At 37.8% G+C, this 21867-nt stretch overlaps 1 protein-coding gene across 1 annotated transcript in view; it reads left to right on the top strand.

Annotated features, from left to right (window-relative positions):
• Positions 1–21867, top strand: part of LOC123682021 — a 594083-nt gene that overhangs the window by 108676 nt on the left and 463540 nt on the right. The window contains exon 3 of the mRNA XM_045620397.1: positions 1342–1387. Within this exon, the coding sequence (XP_045476353.1) occupies positions 1342–1387 (46 nt within the window). The remainder of the gene's footprint in view (positions 1–1341; positions 1388–21867) is intronic.

The following is a 21867-nucleotide window of genomic DNA, read 5'->3' as shown; positions in this document are numbered from 1 at the left end:
GTGATTGGTATGATGTACGCGTTCAGATGATATCTTCACAATGTCTGCTAACTCGATCAACTTCACTTTACGGTCATTCAAAATTATTTCGTGAACTTTTTAGATTATAAGTCGGTGACAGCCTCTTTAGGGCGTCCACTGCGTTCGCCGTCTTCGGTCCTCATTTCCCCACGTTTAAACTCAGCATACCAATCAATGATGGTTGATGTTTCGGAAACTCTTCATCAAGCCAAGATTTTGCTTCAACTGTTTTTGTTTTCTTTCTCTATTTTATCAGCACACGAAATTCTTCTTTTCTATCTTGTTTCAAATAACAAAAGTGGCTACACTCACAACCCAATATCTCACAAACTAATTTTCAGACTGCTCCCAAATTTTGACACGTTTTGTTTGAAGGATGGTCCTAACTGAAAATCATATGGATTCAATACTAGCATCGCCATCTATGCATCAGATCCATGCGGAGACTTTGCAATTGGCCTAATATATCCTGCAAGCTGACATCGATTGTTGAATTATCATAACCTTTAAAAACTTCAACTATCCTGTGGTGGGATTCTTCTTATTTATTATCAATTGATACGTTTATTATCCATAATAAATTAGAAGGATCCCCCTACTATCAGATAATAATACTTGAACTGGGTCAGCCATGTTGCTCTCTAGTTTCTCAAAAAGTCACGATTCTTGGAACACCTGGTTTCTCATTTTATAATTCCCAATCCTTTTCTCCTGAATCTTTCCAAAGTTTTGATATTTATTATGCTATTCAAGATGAAGCCAAACCTAACAAATTGAATCTCATAAAAATATCCTATCTTTTTTCATTTTAGAATGGAATTACTATCCAGGATTGTACTTACATTAAACGATTCATGATTGCCAAACTTTACTGAACAGAAATTTCAACACAGTTTGACGTTTTCAACTGTCAAACCATAGACAACCATCGAAACTTATCATATAGCTAAAAATATACCCATTACAAAGCAATATGGAAATTGTTTTGGTGTGCTCGTACCACAATGTTTACCTCTTTGAATATCTTGAAGCTCATCATCAAATAAATCTAGTTGTTATTGCTTTCAGGACTGGAAATGGCCCATATAAAATTCCAGGGTCGAACTCACAATCCTATTGTATAATTCTATACATTTTAAGAAGACTAATCCAACATCTACATGATGCAGCAATTGCAACCCATCCAACCCGTCCGTTTTTTACAGCTCCCCCTTTATAATTCATTATTCCCAATAAACCCCGAACATGTCCAGTAATAAATGAATAATTCAGTGATCGCGAACCACAGAACGTACTAAAACCCTCTCTCATTTGTTTCAGTGGAAGCAGAGATGGGGCGTCATCACCAAATTGTCTCCAGCTGCAGGTGAGTGCATCAATTAATCAGAGAGATGGTGCTGTTATGAGCCCTTTGTCTTGCCGATGCTGCGTTGTCAGCCAGACCGCTAAAAAATTTGTTGTCGTATTTTACATGTCGCCCAATTCGGTATGCATCTGACGCTTACTAGTTTGCGATGTTGAGTTCATCTCTTTGTGTTAATAAATTGAGTCCTAGAGGGCGCAGCGATCATAGTAAGTTCACGTAGAGAGTAGTATATCTCTATCTACTTCGTGATAGTTTGAAATATTAATGCTGAATTATTATAGCGGGAACTTTGGCAAGAGTTCGAGCGTTTCTCAGTGTCTTGCTAGTTTATTGGTTGTATATTGGTAATTGTCGACGTTGTTATACACTAGGTGTTCTAATTTCCGCCTGCAAGCAAATTGAATCGCTTTGATTTAAATGGTTTAGTGAGAAAATTTGTGATTGCTTCGAGGATATCAGAAAAATATGAATTGATATTGTTTAAGATAAATTCTTGGATGAAAACAAATATTTCCAGTGGAATTAAGAATAGAAACAATAAATCTAAAATAAAATGAAAACTCAGTAGTTTTCACTAAACTATGTAATTGTCTGCAATTGTTGCATTATTTCGCCTGACTGTGGCTTCATCTGGCCACAGTTAAATCTGTAATTGAAGGAGGTGAGTAAATATTTTTGATGAGTAGAAATAAGTTGCCAACATAATATTACATCCGCCTCAATGACAAAATTTCGGTCATATAAAGCTGCATGAAAAATTTGTTGCATTTTTTGCTCCTGTTTGAATACTTTCGACTTTTTGTTGTTATTATATATAACTCAGCTTTTTTCAAGGTAATATTGTAATGTTTGGTAATATGTAATCATAGAATATTAAGACCTTCTCCTTCAACTCTTCGTCTTCAATAAGGCAGTCAATTCAAAAAATAAAGTAGTTGTACATTTCCAGAATATTCTGCACTGTTATATTGATAACGGCGTTGGAAGAAATCTAGTTTCGAGATACAATCTACGGCCCAAAAAGCTCTGGAGACGCATGCCGCCGTAATGAGCGAAAAGTTAGGGCAAGATTTGTAATTGAGTCCACAAGATAAATAACATTATGGCTGAAAAATATCAGACAGTACATATATTCTGTTGAGATGAGTAATACAAAAATTATCAACTTCAAATAACATAGCATGTAGATGATATCTCAGTATTAGTAGAGGAAATGTGAACGGGGAATCATACATTTCAACGTATGATACAAGAGCATAGATAATAACCTCAGCAGAAATTATGTCTCCTTGTACAGGTGTAGTGATAGGTTTGTATATTTGTTTACAGAAAAAGCTGACATATTTATATTGAAGAGCTTCCTCCTCATCTAAACTATAATCTGTTCCATCTGTTGAATCAAAAAGGATTTAATGAATGTTAGTATCCATTATATTGATTTGGAGTTAGCGACCCATTCTAAAAAAGAATCTGGAAATGAATGGATAGCTTGGAAACCACCATGAAAATTATAAATTGGACAAGTATTCACCAAGTGGTCAATGGTTTCTTTTTCACCACACTTACATAGTGGGCTATTAAAATGACCATGACTAGTCTTTAGTCAATTTAAAATACACCAAATTTTTCTAGGAAGATTGAAACCTAGAAATTTCTCTCTAAAGTATCAGTGATTAGACTTTTGTTGAAGACATTACAAGAACTCCATTCCGAACGCCAAATTTCCTTGTCACTTTCATCAGATTGAAGGTAGGTAATAATCCTGAAAGGTTTGCGTGAATTTAATCTGGCAGTTCTTGTATTTCGGAGGTGAGATACAATTGAAAATAATTTCGGGTAGAAATTACATTTTTCCCAAGATTTCTTGACTGAGACCTGTCTACGAATATGAGGCGGAAGTATAGATATGTGATAGCAGTGGAACCAATGTAAAGGTGAAGATCTAATACTTCCACTAACAACAAATCGCTTTTTGGAGCAGCTGCTACCAGGGTAAAGATTGCCAACCGCATAGCTAAGGTTCGCTAAGCGAAGAAAATAGCAAGTTTTATCAGAGTCAAACACTTTTTGTAGCTCAACTGAAATTGTCAACTATTCAGCCAGGCAACAAAATATCACAATTTTACTCCTAATAAACCATTCTCCAGCTGCCAAAATGCAGATCCTAATCTTTTAACAACACAGGAAGTTCCTCCAGAACATATCCCCTAAACACCACTACTCCAGCTTTAACTCAAGTTGTCTTATCAACTCCTAGCGTATTTACCAACAACCCTCAGAATTTATGTAGTGTGTTGAGTTTGGCCCAAACCGGCTGAACAGCCAGAAAGCTCTTCCCTCCCAAATTTATCACTTAGAACCTCCTCATTTATGATCTGCACCATTGAATCAGGATTAGCGACACCGATGACGAAAATAAAGGGCCTTACACACGTCTGCCTGTTTGAGGTTTATGGTTGTGTCATAAAAGAATACGTTTACGGTTTTCGTTTACAATTCGAACGTCGGTTATTCAACCGTGAAGTTGACGAATCGCTGTTCTATGTTCTATCCTCTTCGGCAGTTATCTCGATAGAAGACGATATCTTTCGATAGTAAAGTTTTATTTCAATGAACTGGAACAATGATGAGTGATATCGGGATGTTTATTGGGAGGATTTTGTGACGTCGTTAAATTCGTTCTTCTCGTTGTTGATGAGTTTGGGAGGTTATCGCGAAGAAGCGTGATGTCTCGTAGAGTTAGTTGTCTGATATTTCTGGCATGATGCTGTGTGTTGAGGTGTGGTTGATATTCTTCGTTTTCTTCTAGATACTTGGGTCCATTTATGACTTTGATATCACAGTACAATAACCACAGTTTCTACTTTCACTACAATTATGATATATAAAGATCATGATTCATCGTAAAAATCATATCTTTCAGATGCTGAATTGTTCCTTTAAGACAATTGAGACAAACGTAAAAGTGTTTTTGGAGAATTTTTCTCCTTGTAACATTTTCTTTTGTATATTACTGGGTTAACCATGACTTGGTCCAGCCCTGTCTCAAAGACACATGTCAAGAAGAACTGTCATCCGAACTGTCATATGTTCAGATGGTTAGCCATTTAACAATATGGATCGTTTATCTTCTGCTGAACCTGTGACAGTTATGAGAACTACAAAATAATGACGTTTCGTGCATTATAGGCAGATTATGGTAGACATAATCTTCCCTCTGCACAATCAATAAGATATTGGGAAAATTTTAAGGAACTGGATATGTTTCTGATGTCTAAATGCTCGTACATTATAAAAATGCACTCTTGATCGAAACCATAGCTATTGTAGGTGAAAGTGTTGATCGGTTCGCACAACATTTGGGCCTCTCTTACGGCATCTTGATTTGCATCCTCATCCTTATAAGATGCAGTTGATAATTGGAATGCGTAAAACATATGTAGATTGGGTGCTTGAAAAACAACGTTAAGAGGACGATTCTTCGCTTCTTATTTTCTTCAGCGATGAAGCAAAATTTTCATTCAGTGGCTATTTAAACAAGCAAAATATAACTACTGAAAGACCATTACATCCACGCAAAGTCAATTTGTTCTGGTGGACTGATTGACCGTGAATTTTCATCGCTATAGCCAAATGATTACTGTTTTGCCTGAAATAATCGATATGGAATTGAAAGAGATGTGAATCCAGCAGGGATGGTGCAAGAAGCCACACAACAAGTACAGTTTTGTCTTTATCGCAATAAATTTCAAGGATGCGTAATTTTGGCGATATGAGTTGGCCACCAAGATTTTGTTATTTATCACCTTTAGATTTTTTTGTGGAGTTATGCGAAAATTTGTGTTTGTACCGATAAATCTTTCCACTATAAATAAGGATTGTATTCTAAGAGCCATACACTCCTTTTCTACGGTAATCAACCACAAGTGCCACAAAACCTGATCTCGCTATTTTTTCTGCTCACCCAGTATATAGCCGTCTCAGCACACTCTGCAAAATATCGAACGAAAACGTCCCCAACTGGGGCGGACTCAACCCTACGAAAATAAATACTATAAACTCAATAAAACGGAGGCGCCAAAAGCGAAAGTGAAAGATGTCTCTGAAAGTGACATCTCTACGTGATTTTCTCCGGGAAATAGAAACCGGAAATCCCCAATTCGTGAAGTATATTTCAACGTTATTATTATATCTGACATTCTGTGCCGAAAGCGGACCGGCGATATTTATAGGAGATGTGACATTTTTGAATTGGGCCATTTTACCCTTCTATATGGACGTCTGAAATTTCCCTTTCGATTCGGGTCAGAGGAAAGTGATAGCGATGACGTACGGACAGAGTTTAAAGGAATACTGACTTCAATTCGGTAGAATAATGTTCTGTTACAGGTTTTGAGGAAATTGGGAGAGTCTTGTAGGTAGTATCTGTCTGATTGAGTGATATTTAACTGGTTCCTAGGTTTCTTTCAAAAAACCAACTTTTTTTGGAGGAGAGTCAGCTAGTTTCAACTTTTTAAAGTCTTCATCAAGGTTCTGAAATGAAATAACAGGATCCACAATACAATTTTCATGTTCAACAATAATAAACCTAAAACTTTATTCAAAATAACAAAAACAAATGAATTTGTGAAGAATAGGATTTGCATTATGATTCTTCAGAACGAATACCAATTTCAACTCACATTCATTATTCGTTTGCTTACGATAAGAATATTCGAAATGATAACTACTGTTTGTAAGAAAGATTGTTGAAGAGAATTCTATTGTACTCCTCATTTTTCAATTTCGCAGCCCTGATGAAGACTCTAAAGGAAATTTCTAGAAGTTTCCATGAGAATAGTGTGGGGCATAAAATGAAGAACAAAATCAGGAAAATTATGGAATGTAGGTAGACATTATGGGATTTTGAAGATAATATCTTTATTGCAAAGGAGAGTTGAGGTTGTAAATACACAAATTACGCTTTCAGTACAAGTTCATGAGACTTCTTCGAGAGAGAGGTGGGGGTTATTTGGGTGATTTTTCACTCAATTCTTTTTTAGATCATCTAGGATCCTTTAGACGATGTTTGAAAACCTAGGCTAGATAAACTGACAAACTCTCACACAAACTGTTGGCGATGTTAAGGTCTATTATGCTCTCTGTTGTAGCTGCTCTTACCACTGAACCATCTAAAACTCGTCTTCCAGTTCCAGAGTTCTAAAGAACTACAGTATCTGGATGGCTTCAAGGAGATTACATCGTCACTCCTACAAGCATTCTATGCGTAGGCTTACACCAGCAAGACATTCTGCGAACAGGAGGTTGAGAGTTTCTTCCACCTCCAAATAGAAAATGAAGCTATTTTCAGATAAACTGATTCTCATCATGTGTGTCCTGGAAAATTTCCAGGAAGCCAGGGAAGATGTATGACTTGTTTTTACCGAGAGAGAAATCTGAAGGAAATTTTTGAGATCAACCTCTGGAAGATTCCGCCAGAGTTTTTATGCTTTGGATTCCTCTACTCTCGAAACTCTTTCTTATAGGTATACGAGCTGTTAGAGCTGCTCCGACCACTGAACCATCTGAAGCTCGCCTTCCAGTACAGAATTTCAAAGAACTACAGTATCTGGGATGGCTTCAGAAGGTCACATCCTCAATATTGAAAGCATTCTATGCTTAAGCTTATACCGGCGAGATATTCTGTGACCAGGCGGTTGAGAGTTTCTCTCACCTCCAAATAGAACATGGAGTCTGTTTCTGATAACTCTGTTCTCATCAGGTGTGTCCTGGAAAATTATAAGGAAGCCAGGGAGGAGATATATGGGTTCTTGCTGAAATACAGAGAGAGAAATATGAAGGGAATTTTTTAGATCAATCTCTGGTAGATTCCGCTGGAGTATTTATCGTTCGAATTCCTCCTACTCTCTAAACACTATATTTCAGGTGTTGAGTTGTTAGAACTGCTCTGACCACTGAAGAATCTAAAGCTTGCCTTCCAGTTTCAGAGTTCTAAAGAACTACAGTACCTGGTATGGCTTCAAGGAAGTCACATCCTCACTCCTTACCATTCTTTAGGTTTACATTGGCGAAACATTCTCTGACTAGGCGGTTGATAGTTTCTTCCACCCCCAAACAGTACATGAAGTCAGTTTCTGATAACTTTATTCTCATCAGGTGTTACCTGGAGAATTGTAAGGAGGAGGTAGGTTGTTCTTGCTGAGATACAAAGTTCTGAAGGAAAGCTTTTAGATTCATCTTTGAAAGATTCCACCAAAGCATTTATGCTTCGGATTCCTCCTACTCTTGAAACTCTTTCTTATAGGTGTAGGTATTTACTTATCACATAGAAGTGTTTCAGGCCACTAAAAGACGCTAATGTTTTTCTTCAGACGGGTGTATTGGTCACCTCGTTTCCTTTGAATCTAGAATGATCAGAGGTTCAGACCAAAAAGACTTCATTTGTTATGTCTAACTCAATGATTTTTGGTTTTTCAGGTTTTGATAGCAGCTTGGATTGTCATATTTCTAATAGTTCAATTCAAAGTTGATTTTTCTGCATCATAACATCAAAATGTTGAATATGCTACGACGCCCATAGAACTGCAACTTTCCAAAAACCTTTTGGATTCTAGATTTAGACTTCATCACATCCGAACAACCACTTTGGCAGCAATTTCAGCTTTCCAATCTCCCCAAACAGTCGCAAAATCAACGACAAAACCTACGCAAAAAATCCTCACAAAAAAAACGCCACAGCAAAACCGGAAACGTCCCGATCTGCCACTCTCGTGCCGTAAAAACTGGCGCGCCCAACCTGGAAAATTCCGGACGGCCGTTCCGGTCGTATTTCCGGCATCCGCCCGTTCCGTGATTTCCATTTTAATATCTGTTTATGTGTCGGACGTCTGTGTGAGCCGAAAACCGGGCCCAGAATTTAATTTACAAAAAGGTATTAAAATGTCGCACGTTGAGACCGTTTGCCCAGATTTATGTCGGCGTTATTAGAACCGAGGGGGTGAGGAGAGGGGGGCTGCGGGTCCCGTTCGGGGAATTAATCTGCCTGCGGGAGGCCGGTGCGTGCGTTCCGACGCCCAGCGTCCGGACGTGACGGGTTGTCGAATTCGGATCGGTCGGAATATAGGGCTGTTGGGCCGAATTGATTTTGGTATAGTTGGGTAGGTTCCGGAAAATGCGGAAGACAAGGGGTCTTGCTTTGGACACAGGTGTAGTCGGAGTTCTGCTATAAAATTGGGAATTGCGCGTTTTCAGATTGAAGGAACGACTCTTCTCGGTAATATGCAACGTGAGGTGCCATCTGGCGAATGGAAGTCTCGATGATCTCTGTAAATAGGATATTCGACAGATTTTTCAAATTCTCTTGAATTAATTAGTGATGTTTTTGAGCAAATGTAATATGGGTATTTCAATTTCGCATAAGTACCACAATGTGAAACGAAATTTCAAATAACACATTTGATCCTATTCGTTTTTCATTTGGTTGTTCAAATTTCAGCGCTTTTAGCATGCTTGATAACTTGTTTTTAACTTCCTTCCACTTGGAAGTATAGCCCGGATATCCCCATCATTTTCTGAGCTTGGGATTATCGTATGAATTTTTGGTCTCCAGTCACAATACGATGCAGAAATCCCTTCCGTCTTTGCCTTGCAAGCAGCTGTTTACAAGCAAACAAACGCCGTTCAACACATCTCGGCTTCAACTCGTACAGCACCCAATTTCCTTGTTTCTTAATCATTTTCATGACTTTCAGGCGTTTTGAAATGGCTCGTTGCGTCAATCCCAATGATCCTCTCAATTTTTGTTGCGTTTGACACGAGTCTTGATTAAGTAATGCCTCCAATTCAGTATTTTCGAAAACATTCTTTCTTCCATTGCATTCTTCCATTCCATCATCTTTGAAATTGTGTTCACAATTTAATGAAGTTGAATTTTTTCGCACCGCTTTATCTGATTTTCAGTGTGAACCATTTTTTGTTCCCCCAGAAACTATCACTGATTCCCACAGATTTCTCAAGAACAAAACCGAGAGAAGAAAAAGCATTTGGAACCTCATTGATCTGTTTGTCACTACATTCCTCACCGTTTTCCATATTTGTCCTCTTCCAGCCATTATTTTCTCTAGTTGTTCATACCAGGTTTTATTAGGTCTTCCACATTTTCATCTACCCAAAATTTTAGATTCGTATACTTTTCTTCCAGGTCTTTCATAGTTCATTCAATTCATTCATATCCACCAGCGAATTATTGTCTGTTTTCAATACTTAATATCGTGAAATGTTTCTACTTTGATGTTTTTACTAATTCATTTATTTTTCATTGCATGCAGTTCGTTTTCGTTTATTTCTTCTGTTTTTTATGCAGTACCCGTGATTCACATGAAAAGGCAAGTATTGAACTACAAATTGCCTTGTATATACTCATTTTGGTATTTTTCGATATCTATTATATGTTCTACTTATAGAGTTCTTATATGAGCTATATAGTGTTCGTTTTATCCTTATTCACTTACTTTCCAAATTTGCTTGAAACTTCATTCTAAATTACCGTATTCCTGAGAAAATTCGCATCCTCCGCTATGATGATCAGATCTTCCACAAATGCACATTCTGGTAATTCTACTGTAGGCATATTTAGAGCCTACTCGTAATTTCCTAGATCTTCTCAAGTGCATCTAAAACGTGAGGAGTTCAGCACTCAAGCTACCTCCTCGTCTCAAACTCATTCTTGTATAATTGATATTCAAGCTTCATTTGAGGAGCAAGGTGGAGAGGAATTTCCAGATATAAGAGTTAAAGAAAAAATATTCTTTCTGAGTGAAGGCGTTCCCTGAAGAAGGGACTGGAGTTTTTCGGAATGTTCTTGTGACTGGTTTTTAATAGGAGTCACAAAAACTGTGACTGGTTTTCGAGAGGATATACTTGAAGATGCTTGACACCAATGGTTGAATTCATCTTTACAAGAAGTCCCACAGCTCGACATGGAATGATTCACAATAAGGAAACACGTCAAATCATAGAAACTTTATCTCCCTATCCCCGGGCAGTCCATCATCGTAAAAAACTCTATGCTTCCCCTATGACAACATAAGAACCGCCCTCTTTGTTTTATCGACGTTTCATGCCCCCAGGGCCATAATTCAGGTCCGAAACGAGGGAATGAAACTGCCTTAGCCACCCCTTCCCTCATCGAAGTTCCATCGCCAAAACGCTACAAGCAAAAACAGGTGTTCGGCCAAAGTGTCGCGGGACACGCACGTACGCGTCGTCCGTCGACCTTCAACCTGCCGCCGCGACGCCCGTCGCTTATCTTCCAGGCCGTTCGTGGGGCCCGAGGGAGCCGTGCGCCTCGGCTCGTGCGTCGAAAACAAATGACTGCTGATTAATCTCGGCGGCGCTGCTATGTGTGTATGGACATGGATGGTTTTTTATGGACGGGGGCAGTGGCGTAGGGGTTTTCGCAAGGGGTTCGGCGATGTTATTATCATTATTATTATTTATTCCATACAGAGAATTACACATATAAAGTGTCTTGTCATCAAGTAAGTCTGACAATCCAGCCAATAGATACAATTAACAAAAATCCACAGACAAAAAAAAAACAGAAATATAGTTTGTACAAACAACACATTAAAAGAGCAGTGAAGACTAAAACTCTGGGAACTGGCAAAAGTGCATTAATCGAGGAACTTCTTTTTATCATAGATTGTCCTCAAAAAATGTTGAGGAGCTTTGATTTGATGGAGAAATGTGTGAGCTTATGGCAGCTTCGGTAAAAGTGTGATAGGATGAGCATAACCTACTGCAAATTTTACGTTGTGATCAATGAGCTTTTTTATATCTTATAAAATCTTATGAAATCAGAATACTTAAAAAAAAGGCTTTGAAGAATCTTGGAGCATCGTAAGCTCGAATCAAGTATCATATCGAATCAGTATTATATCGGAATGACAATATTGAAAAATTCATAAACTTCAAGAGATTGAAAAGTGTTGTTTCATGTTTGATTCTACCTTAATAAAAGCGATTGAACAAAATCAACTGAAATTGAAAATTCCAACTAGAAATCTGGACAAAATCATTAAAAATGTAATCTCTACAAGAATCGTTTTATCTCCTCAAATATTTCTCACAGACCCCTTAAATGTTATTTTTTACATAGATCGAGCTTTACTTTTCAGCCAAGTCTCAATTGAATCTGATGAACAAATGATTCATTTGTATCTGGCATTCAGCGTTGAGTTTGGTGAGATACAACTGGGATATTATAACCACCTGTTCGTGGCATCTTTTTAAATATTAGGACAATTGAAAAGTCCCCGGTCTGATGCACAGATGGCGGTGCTAGTATCAAATCCATATGATTTTTAGTTAGTACCAACCTTCAAACTATACGTGTCAAAATTTGACAGCAGTCCGACCAGTCGTTTGTGAGATATTGCGTTTTGAGTTTAGCTTTTTGGAGGGAAAAATACAGTTGAAGCAAATTCTTGGCTTGATGAAGAGTTTCCGGGGTCTGCAGCAGGAAAACCAACCACCATTGATTGGTATGCTAAGTGAAATGAACACCGAAGACGGCAAACGCATTGGACGCCCAAAAGAGGCTGTCACCGACGACAAAAGTTGACAAAATAATTTTGAATGATCGTAAACTGAAGTTGATCAAGATAGCAGACAATGTAAAGATATCATCTGAATGTGTTAATCATATCATTCACGAATATTTGTGCATGAGAAAGCTGTGTGCAAAATGGGTGCCACGCGAGCTCACAATCGATCAAAAGCAACAACGTGTTAATGATTCTGAGCAGTGTTTGAAGCTGGTTAAGTGCAATAAACCTGAATTTTTGCGTCGATATGTGACAATGGATGAAACATGGCTTCATCATTTCTCTCCGTAGTTCAATCGACAGTCAGCTGAGTAGACTACACACGATGAACCAACTCCAATGCGTAGAAAGATGCAACAGTCAGCTGGCAAGGTTATGGCATATCAATATTTTGGGATGCGCAAGGTATATATTTATTGATTACCTTCAAAAGGGCCAGACCGTCAACAGCGATTATTATACAGCGTTATTGGATCGTTTAGAGGAAAAATCGTTAAAAAACGGCCCCATTTGAAGAAAAAACAGGTGCTATTCAATCAAGACAATGCGTCGTGTCACAAATCAATGAAAACAATGGCAAAATTGCATGAATAGGGCTTCGAATTGCTTCTGCACCCATCGTATCCACCAGATCTGGCCTCCAGCGACTTTTTCCTGTTCTCAGACCTCAAAGGAATGCTCGCTGGAAAGAAATTTAGCGCCAATGAAGAAGTAATCGCCGAAACTGAGGCCTATTTTGAAGCGAAAGACAAATCTTGCTAGAAAAATAGTATCGAAAAGTTAGAAGATCGCTATAATCGCTGTATCGCCCTCGAAGGCAACTATATAATAATAAAATCGAATTTCGCCAAATAAAATGTGTTTATCTAATACTATTGAATTATATCTTCATTATTTAACTGCTTTAGAGCAATTAATAGTATCTATTGACAAACAACGTGAGTTATAATAACTCACTGATATAACTCACTATAATTAACCGGAAAAGATGGAAAGAGCTCTATGCTTGTTATAGTTGTAGATGAAGTATAGTATTCAACTTGCGGTAATAGTCATAACTCACTTGACGAATTACTGCAAACTTCATCTGCGTGAGTTATGACCTACATTACCGCTCGTTGAATAATATACTATTACTATGGGGACTTTTCAATTGGCCTGCTATATCTACAATTTTTCGTGTATATTAATGATTTTTTCTAATAAATTGTTAGTTAGAGGGACTACCGAATCTACACCACTGTTCAGCCATTTCCAGCCGACCGCCGGAATCCACCGCGCTCCATAAGCACTTTTTAAGCGAAACTAAATCGGACGAAATTAACCTCACGTGGCGCTTCTACCGTCACGACACCTCTTTCGCTCCCATCAAGATAGCGAGGTCCGTCGTTCCGACCACGCTGTTCCGAACACCTTATGGAGTTTTCGATGTTATTTATAGTCGTAATTCCTCATAGGATGGTATGGAAGCAAATGGACTAATTACCGTATCGCGAGCAGAAGACAAATGCGGATATTTCGGCGAACAAGCGTGTTACGTTATCTGAGCGGCGCAAGCTTGGAAGGGACGTTTTGATGGATGTAGAGGGTGTGTTTCGGTTATTTTTCAGCATGGTCGATCAGCCGTTAGGAAATGGTGGGATGACGAAGTAATTCGATTTGTCAAAAATTTGTATTCTCCATTCTTGATGGTATACCTTGTCGTGTGTGGTATTCTTTAGGATTTCGAGAGGTTGCAATGGGTATACCTTGTTGTGTGTGGTACTCTTTAGGATTTTGTGAGATGGCAATGGGTATACCTTGTCGTGTGTGGTTTAAGGCTTTAATGAAATGCTTATGGCAATGTGTCATCCTTTGAAATGTCAGGGGAATCTGAAGAATGCCATGCACTGTTTTGTCTAGTCTTGTTGATGCCTGAAAGTGTAATATAGATGTAACACCATGGCCAGCTAGCATCCTACAGAGAGTTCTCAAAAAAAGGAAGAGAGATTGAGAAAAAAGAAAATAGATTTATTGAGCCTATTGTAGAAGTTTCACACAAGTTACTCTATTGTGGGGAAGGTTATCTCAGACTTTCATTTCTCAGTTGCAATCTTGGGTTCTTCCAGGGTCCTTGGATAAAGTTTGATAACCTTCAGATTGATTTGAATCCACATAGTTCCAAATTTGCAGAGCATGAAGCCAGTAAGTGTGCTATCTCCTAGAGAAAAGCATGTGGACAATGAGCTCTACCACCACCTGGAAGAAACAGATCATCCGGTGATGGAATCCCCACCCTTAGATGAAAATTTAGTTTTACAGCGACTTAAAAGTATATAGTGCCCCCCATCAGATAACGTGGTTTACAGCTCGCCTTTCAGTTCCAGAGTTCTGATGAGCTCCAATATTTGGGATGGCTTCAAGGAGGCTAATTCCTCACTTCTATAAGTTTCGTGTCCAAAGTAGGTTTTGCGATGGCTAGCGATGGCGAGACATTCCGTCACCAGGTGATCCGGAGTTTCTTCCTCCTCCTCACAGAATCTGCACTCGTCATTTTCTGTTAGACATCCCCACTCTCGCTTACCAACGCAAAATGCTTTGGGCAAGAGACTTGCAGAAGTGAGGAAGTAACCTGCTTGACGCCATCCCAGATACTGGAGTTTATTAGAACTCTGGAACTGGAGAGCGAACTGTAGAATACGGCATCTGATGGCTTGAACTGCTCTGATGAGAGGGCACAATAGACCATAATGTTGGGGTGCAATGGTTCTAAAATCTACATGCAACAGACTTTTTTCAATCAAACTGTTCATATTTGCATAAGGAAAATACTCTTCAGCATGTCACAGAGTCATTCACAGTTGACTATAAGAGTGACACCATCGTGGAGAAGTCTGGTGGAGCCTTCGAGCTTGCCATTCCTGTCAATTTTCCAGTATCAGCAACCCTGACTGAGAGAATTGTTAGTCCAGAAGAATTCGTGGAAGTACAACCTATCCAATAATCAACACGCTGCCACAAAGTTTTGGGACTATTCCTGTACAACCAACATCTTTTAAAGGGGCATCTCGAGATCAGTGTGCAAATCTGCATATAGTTCTGATAATTCTAAAATTTTCTTGTAGAAAGAGATAGATACAGCTCTATAGGCGTCCTTAATTAATCGATCATTTTGGGAGTTGTATCAGTAAATAATGAGCCATTGCAGAATTTGTTGTTTCGAGTTGGCGCCTCCAAGACAAAACATTTTTTCGACCAGGAACATCCGATAGAAATAGAATGTCATGTCAACAAAGTGGATGAGTTTGGTTGAAGACTCTACCACTATTGTAGTTATCAGAGGTATAGACATAATCTAATTTGAGGATGGATTCGTTTGAGCCAAATCCCAGCTCAAAAGTTGAGAATTATAGACACCAGGAAGAAATGTCAGAGCGTTCAGTTTGAACAACGAGGCTCAAAAAACTTTTGTATATTGAAAAAATTCAAAGATCCCCAAATGAGCTTCCACGATTTGGAACCCAACGAAATTAAGCGTTAAACTGACGCTCAGAGCGTGTAGATGGAATGGACGAGATAGCGAAAAGCACAATTATTTCAAATCAACAACCCTCGGCAAATCAACACTTAATTAACTTCAAACGGATGGCCAGCTGGCGAGTGTTTGCGTTCAAACGTGTTTTTTCAATTATATCGCTGAAGCGTGGCGATAGGCCCTCTTTTTTTTGGGGGTATTAAAAAGTCAGGAGAGAACGGAAACGGTCTATATTCTTGGCTCTCAGCGATGAGGTTCATTCGTTGGAACGAAATGATTATGATTTACACAATCACGAAAATTTACGTGAGTGGTTTTTCTTTCGTTTATGTTTTTTAATAGTATATTATTCAACGAGCGGTAATGTAGGTCATAACTCACGCAGATGATGTTTGCAGCACGAGCCGCAGGCGAGTGCTGTAATTCATCAAGTGAGTTATGACCATTACCGCAAGTTGAATACTATACTTTATCTACGACTATATCAATAAATACTAAGAAAAAAATACAGACTTAGAATAAAGACAGAAGGAACGGGAAATAAACATGATGTGCTCGATCCCGTACAAGAGAGATGGAAACTTAGTGCTACCAATCACAATCGAACTAGCTTCGGCTAGCTCGAATCCAGTACAGAGTACAGACATAGAAATTTATTGAAAAACCTTAATAATTGCCTATAAAAATGCATTAAAATATACCAAAAAATATTCCCTGTAAACGATTACTTGATGATCTTACTGCTACACCAATCTTGAAAATTTCTTCAAACTTCTTTATATTTTTTCGAGCAATTAATTCTGTATGGTAACATTAGCTGTTTGTCTTTTGGAAATGTATACCTTTATAATATTTCATCTTCACTATCTGAATTAATCGTTTTCAGCAAAACATTCACAATAATTAGATATCAACTTAATTTGAAAACGTCAAAAGTGACATTCCCTCGGACATTCCTCCCCTCAATAACAATAATGGAATGTTCCCTTTCGGCCAATCGAATAGAAGCAGAGAAGTATAGAAGCACAGATCCATATTTTCCGATTTATAATAGTGAGTTATAGCAGTGAGTTATTATAAATCACGCTGTTTGTTAATAGATACTATTAATTGCTCAAAAGCAGTTGAATAATGAGTTTATAATTCAATAGGAGTAGATAATAGTATATTATTCAACGAGCGGTAATGTAGGTCATAACTCACGCAGATGATGTTTGCAGCACGAGCCGCAGGCGAGTGCTGTAATTCATCAAGTGAGTTATGACCATTACCGCAAGTTGAATACTATACTTTATCTACGACTATATCAATAAATACTAAGAAAAAAATACAGACTTAGAATTAAGACAGAAGGAACGGGAAATAAACATAATGTGCTCGATCCCGTACAAGAGAGATGGAAACTTAGTGCTACCAATCACAATCGAACTAGCTTCGGCTAGCTCGAATCCAGTACATAGTACAGACATAGAAACCTTAATAATTGCCTATAAAAATGCATTAAAATATACCAAAAAATATTCCCTGTAAACGATTACGATCTTACTGCTACACCAATCTTGAAAATTTCTTCAAACTTCTTTATATTTTTTCGAGCAATTAATTCTGTATGGTAACATTAGCTGTTTGTCTTTTGGAAATGTATACCTTTATAATATTTCATCTTCACTATCTGAATTAATCGTTTTCAGCAAAACATTCACAATAATTAGATATCAACTTAATTTGAAAACGTCAAAAGTGACATTCCCTCGGACATTCCTCCCCTCAATAACAATAATGGAATGTTCCCTTTCGGCCAATCGAATAGAAGCAGAGAAGTATAGAAGCACAGATCCATATTTTCCGATTTATAATAGTGAGTTATAGCAGTGAGTTATTATAAATCACGCTGTTTGTTAATAGATACTATTAATTGCTCAAAAGCAGTTGAATAATGAGTTTATAATTCAATAGGAGTAGATAATAGTATATTATTCAACGAGCGGTAATGTAGGTCATAACTCACGCAGATGATGTTTGCAGCACGAGCCGCAGGCGAGTGCTGTAATTCATCAAGTGAGTTATGACCATTACCGCAAGTTGAATACTATACTTTATCTACGACTATATCAATAAATACTAAGAAAAAAATACAGACTTAGAATTAAGACAGAAGGAACGGGAAATAAACATAATGTGCTCGATCCCGTACAAGAGAGATGGAAACTTAGTGCTACCAATCACAATCGAACTAGCTTCGGCTAGCTCGAATCCAGTACATAGTACAGACATAGAAACCTTAATAATTGCCTATAAAAATGCATTAAAATATACCAAAAAATATTCCCTGTAAACGATTACGATCTTACTGCTACACCAATCTTGAAAATTTTTTCAAACTCCTTTATATTTTTTCGGGCAATTAATTCTGTATGGTAACATTAGCTGTTTGTCTTTCGGAAATGTATACCTTTATAATATTTCATCTTCACTATCTGAATTAATCGTTTTCAGCAAAACATTCACAATAATTAGATATCAACTTAATTTGAAAACGTCAAAAGTGACATTCCCTCGGACATTCCTCCCCTCAATAACAATAATGGAATGTTCCCTTTCGGCCAATCGAACAGAAGCAGAGAAGTATAGAAGCACAGATCCATATTTTCCAATTTATAATAGTGAGTTATAAGTAGTGAGTTATTATAAATCACGCTGTTTGTTAATAGATACTATTAATTGCTCAAAAGCAGTTGAATAATGAGTTTATAATTCAATAGGAGTAGATAAATGAAGTTTATTATTTGCAATTCATTCTTGTTTTAGATTTATCAGGAAATATATTTCTATTCAACAGCATTAGTGAGGATCCTATTATTTCGGACTAGTTTTGACTCGAGTTTCAAACGGAGATTGACAAAGTTTTTTCTATTTCTTCCCACAAATAGTGACGATCAATCACCTCTGCAAATATTCATCTCTGAGATTTGTATCATATCCTTAGAGTTATTCAATTTTCACCTAGACTATCATAAGAGCCTTTTGCAGATTGAGAATTTTCATTCTGAATAAACACTTTCACTTGTTAACATGTCTACATGTACCCCTCTTACCTCAAATCGATGTTCTTTATTCAACCAATAGGATTTTATCTATGTTCCTTTGAATAGAAATATTTTTTATTGAAAGCCTTTATGTCCTCATACTGTATGTAAAGGGTGTTTTTTTTAGAGCTATAGAACTTTGAATTACAAAAAAAACAACGATGGATTATTCGATTGACATGAATTTTATCTATCCGCAAGATAATCTTGTGGCATTACATTTTAAATATGATTTCTGGCATATGACCGCCACGGCTGGCACGGATGTAGTCCAATCTGGGCGTCCAATTTTCGATGACTTTTTCCAACATTTGTGGCCGTATATCGGCAATAACACGGCGAATGTTGTCTTCCAAATGGTCAAGGGTTTGTGGCTCATCCGCATAAACCAATGACCTTACATAGCCTCACAGAAAGTAGTCTAGCGGTGTTAAGTCACAAGATCTTGGAGGCCAATTCACAAGTCCAAAACGTGAAATTAGGCGGTCACCAAACGTGTCTTTCAATAAATCGATTGTGGCACGAGCTGTGTGACATGTTGCGCCGTCTTGTTGAAACCACAGCTCCTGGACATCATGGTTGTTCAATTCAGGAATGAAAAAGTTAGTAATCATGGCTCTATACCGATCACCATTGACTGTAACGTTCTGGCCATCATTGTTTTTGAAGAACTACGGACCATAAAGCCATAAAGCGCACCAAACAGTCAGTTTTTCTGGATGTAACGGTGTTTCGAAATACACTTGAGGATTAGCTTCACTCCAAATGCGGCAGTTTTGTTTGTTGACGTAGTCATTCGACCAGAAGTGCGCTTCATCGCTTAACAAAATAAAATGGATGTTTTGCGTGATACGTATTCCGCACAGAACCATTATTTTCGAAATAAAATTGCAATAATTGCAAGCGTTGTTCAGGCATCAGTCTATTCATGATGAATTGCCAAACAAAACTGAGAATAAATCACTTGACAGCTTTTGAATCAGTCACCATCTTGAACAGTAATGCCAATTTATAGTTATATACCTCGAAAAAAAACACCCGTTATTATATGTATAGATAACAGGTTTCTAAGGATTTTAGGCAGCAATTGTTCTTGTTTTAAATTTCCATGTCGTCATGGTCTGAAGGTGGGTTGTGTTATGGGTGACACTTTCTCCAAGTGGTTAACGATGATAGTGAGTTTTTTTAAAGGGTTTTGTAAAATTGTCTCAGAAAGTCTTTCAGGTGATACCTGTTTATGTTTGCAATACCACAATAACTAAACTATACCTTCATATAGTCAGTAATTCCTAAACAATGACGTCATATTTACTTCCTCATGACCAAAGATCCATAAGTGCCAACTGTGTGAATCCCTGACACCCCTGCAAATGCATAATCTGAATGCGCCACCCCTCGACGAAGTTTTTTCGAGAGCTTTATCAAGAAATCAATTTGAGGAAGCCGCTTAAGAGTCTCAATCTGTGCAAAGCGCATTCGAAAAGCTCGAGATACATATTCAAGACTTACAAATCCATTTGAGACCCCATTATCCGAAGTAGACGGTGACTGGGAAAATCTCGATACTTTTATATCGTTATGAGGTGTCTGATACGTATTTGAAAGGAAGGAGCGAATTGTATTAAGGTTTTCGAGAGATGTGAATATCTGCATTGAACGGAATTGCTGGAGTTTTGTGAGATTACTTTCGGTGTTTTTCTGGATTTGGATGACAATTTCCGAAATGTTTTTGATTGTTTGGGTTGTTTGTCTTAGGTTTTTTCCAGATAATTTTCAGAAGATAATTTCATCTGTTAATTTTTATTCTATACTTCATAATATTTGTAAAATAGCAAGTCTGTTTATGATTGAATAAATAAATGAATAAATAGATAAGAGCTTATGGAAATCTCAAGAACTATTTATATTGTTGAGTGCTTGTTCCAAAGCAATTATCAGCTTTAATTTGTCCAAATCTCTGATATTTAATTGGGAAATTGGGTATTGTAAAATATCTGAAATGTTTCAGGGTGGAAATCAGCCTTTTTTGACAATTGTAAAAACTTTCAACATTATTATAAACAAAAAAAAAAAGATGTAATAAGATATAATGAAATCATATTTTTAAAATTATCAATAAAAAAACTGCAATCAACTGATCAAAGTTAGTCGTCTCATGGTACAGAGATAGCTCCAAAACGACGACAGGTACTAAAGGATTTGTGGCTGGCACCAAATACTCACAATCGTTAGGCCGATGTCCAAGTGTTTTCCAGGCAGAAATACTTGCAATCCAAAGATGTGCGGAAATGGACCATGTAGGAATCAAAGCTCAAATATCAATCCTAAGACGATAACGCTGATTTTGACGTCGAAGACCAGCATGGTGGTGGAAGCGAGAAGGTTGTCAAAGATTCAGACTTGGAGGCATAACTTGACCAAGACCAGGACTTTTGTCAAAGGCAACAAAAATTGGCAGGGTCATTGGGAGTAATGCATCAAGTAAGTCATTTCAAAACGCCTGAAAGTCATGGGAATGGTTCAGAAACAAAAAAATTGGGTGCCGTATGGGTTGACACCGAGAGATGTTGAACGGCGTTAGTTTGCTTGTGAACAACTGCTTTTAAGTCAAAGACGGAAGGGATTTCTGCATCGCATTGTGACTGGAGACGAAAAATGGGTTCATTACGATAATCCCAAGCCCAGAAAATGATGGAGATATCCTAACCATGCTTTCACGTCGACGGCCAAACCGAATATTCCCGGTTCCATGGTAATGTTCGGTATTTGATGGGACCAGCTCGGCGTAGTGTATTATGAGTTTTTGAAACCGACTGAAACCCTCACAAGCAATCGTTATCGAATGAAATTAGTGCGTTTGAGGCGAGCATTGAAAGAAATGGCCGCAATATAACGACAGACATGATAAAGTGATTTTATATCATGACAATGCTCGATTCCATGTTGCGAAAGTCGTCAAGACCTACTTGCAAACATTAGCTAGGACTTCCCGTTCTCCAGACGTAATCCAGACGTTGCTCCTTCGAACCATCACTTGTTTCGATTAATGGCACACAGCATTGCTGACCAGCACTTCCGGTTTTATGAAGAAGTAAAAAATTGTATCGATTCGTGGATCGTTTCAAAAGATAAAAAGTTTTTTCAACGCGGGATTCGTACGCTGCCCAAAAGATGAGATAAAGTAATGGCCAGCGATGGACAATACTTTGAATCATGAATGTATAACCAGATTTTTACAATAATGCCTCGAAGTTCGAAAAAAAAAACGGTGGA

This window comes from Harmonia axyridis, chromosome 6, assembly GCF_914767665.1.
Source record: "Harmonia axyridis chromosome 6, icHarAxyr1.1, whole genome shotgun sequence".
NCBI classification, from domain to species: Eukaryota; Metazoa; Arthropoda; class Insecta; order Coleoptera; family Coccinellidae; genus Harmonia; species Harmonia axyridis.
The sequence above is the reverse complement of the archived record's forward strand: the minus strand, read 5'-3'. Positions and strand labels throughout refer to the sequence as shown.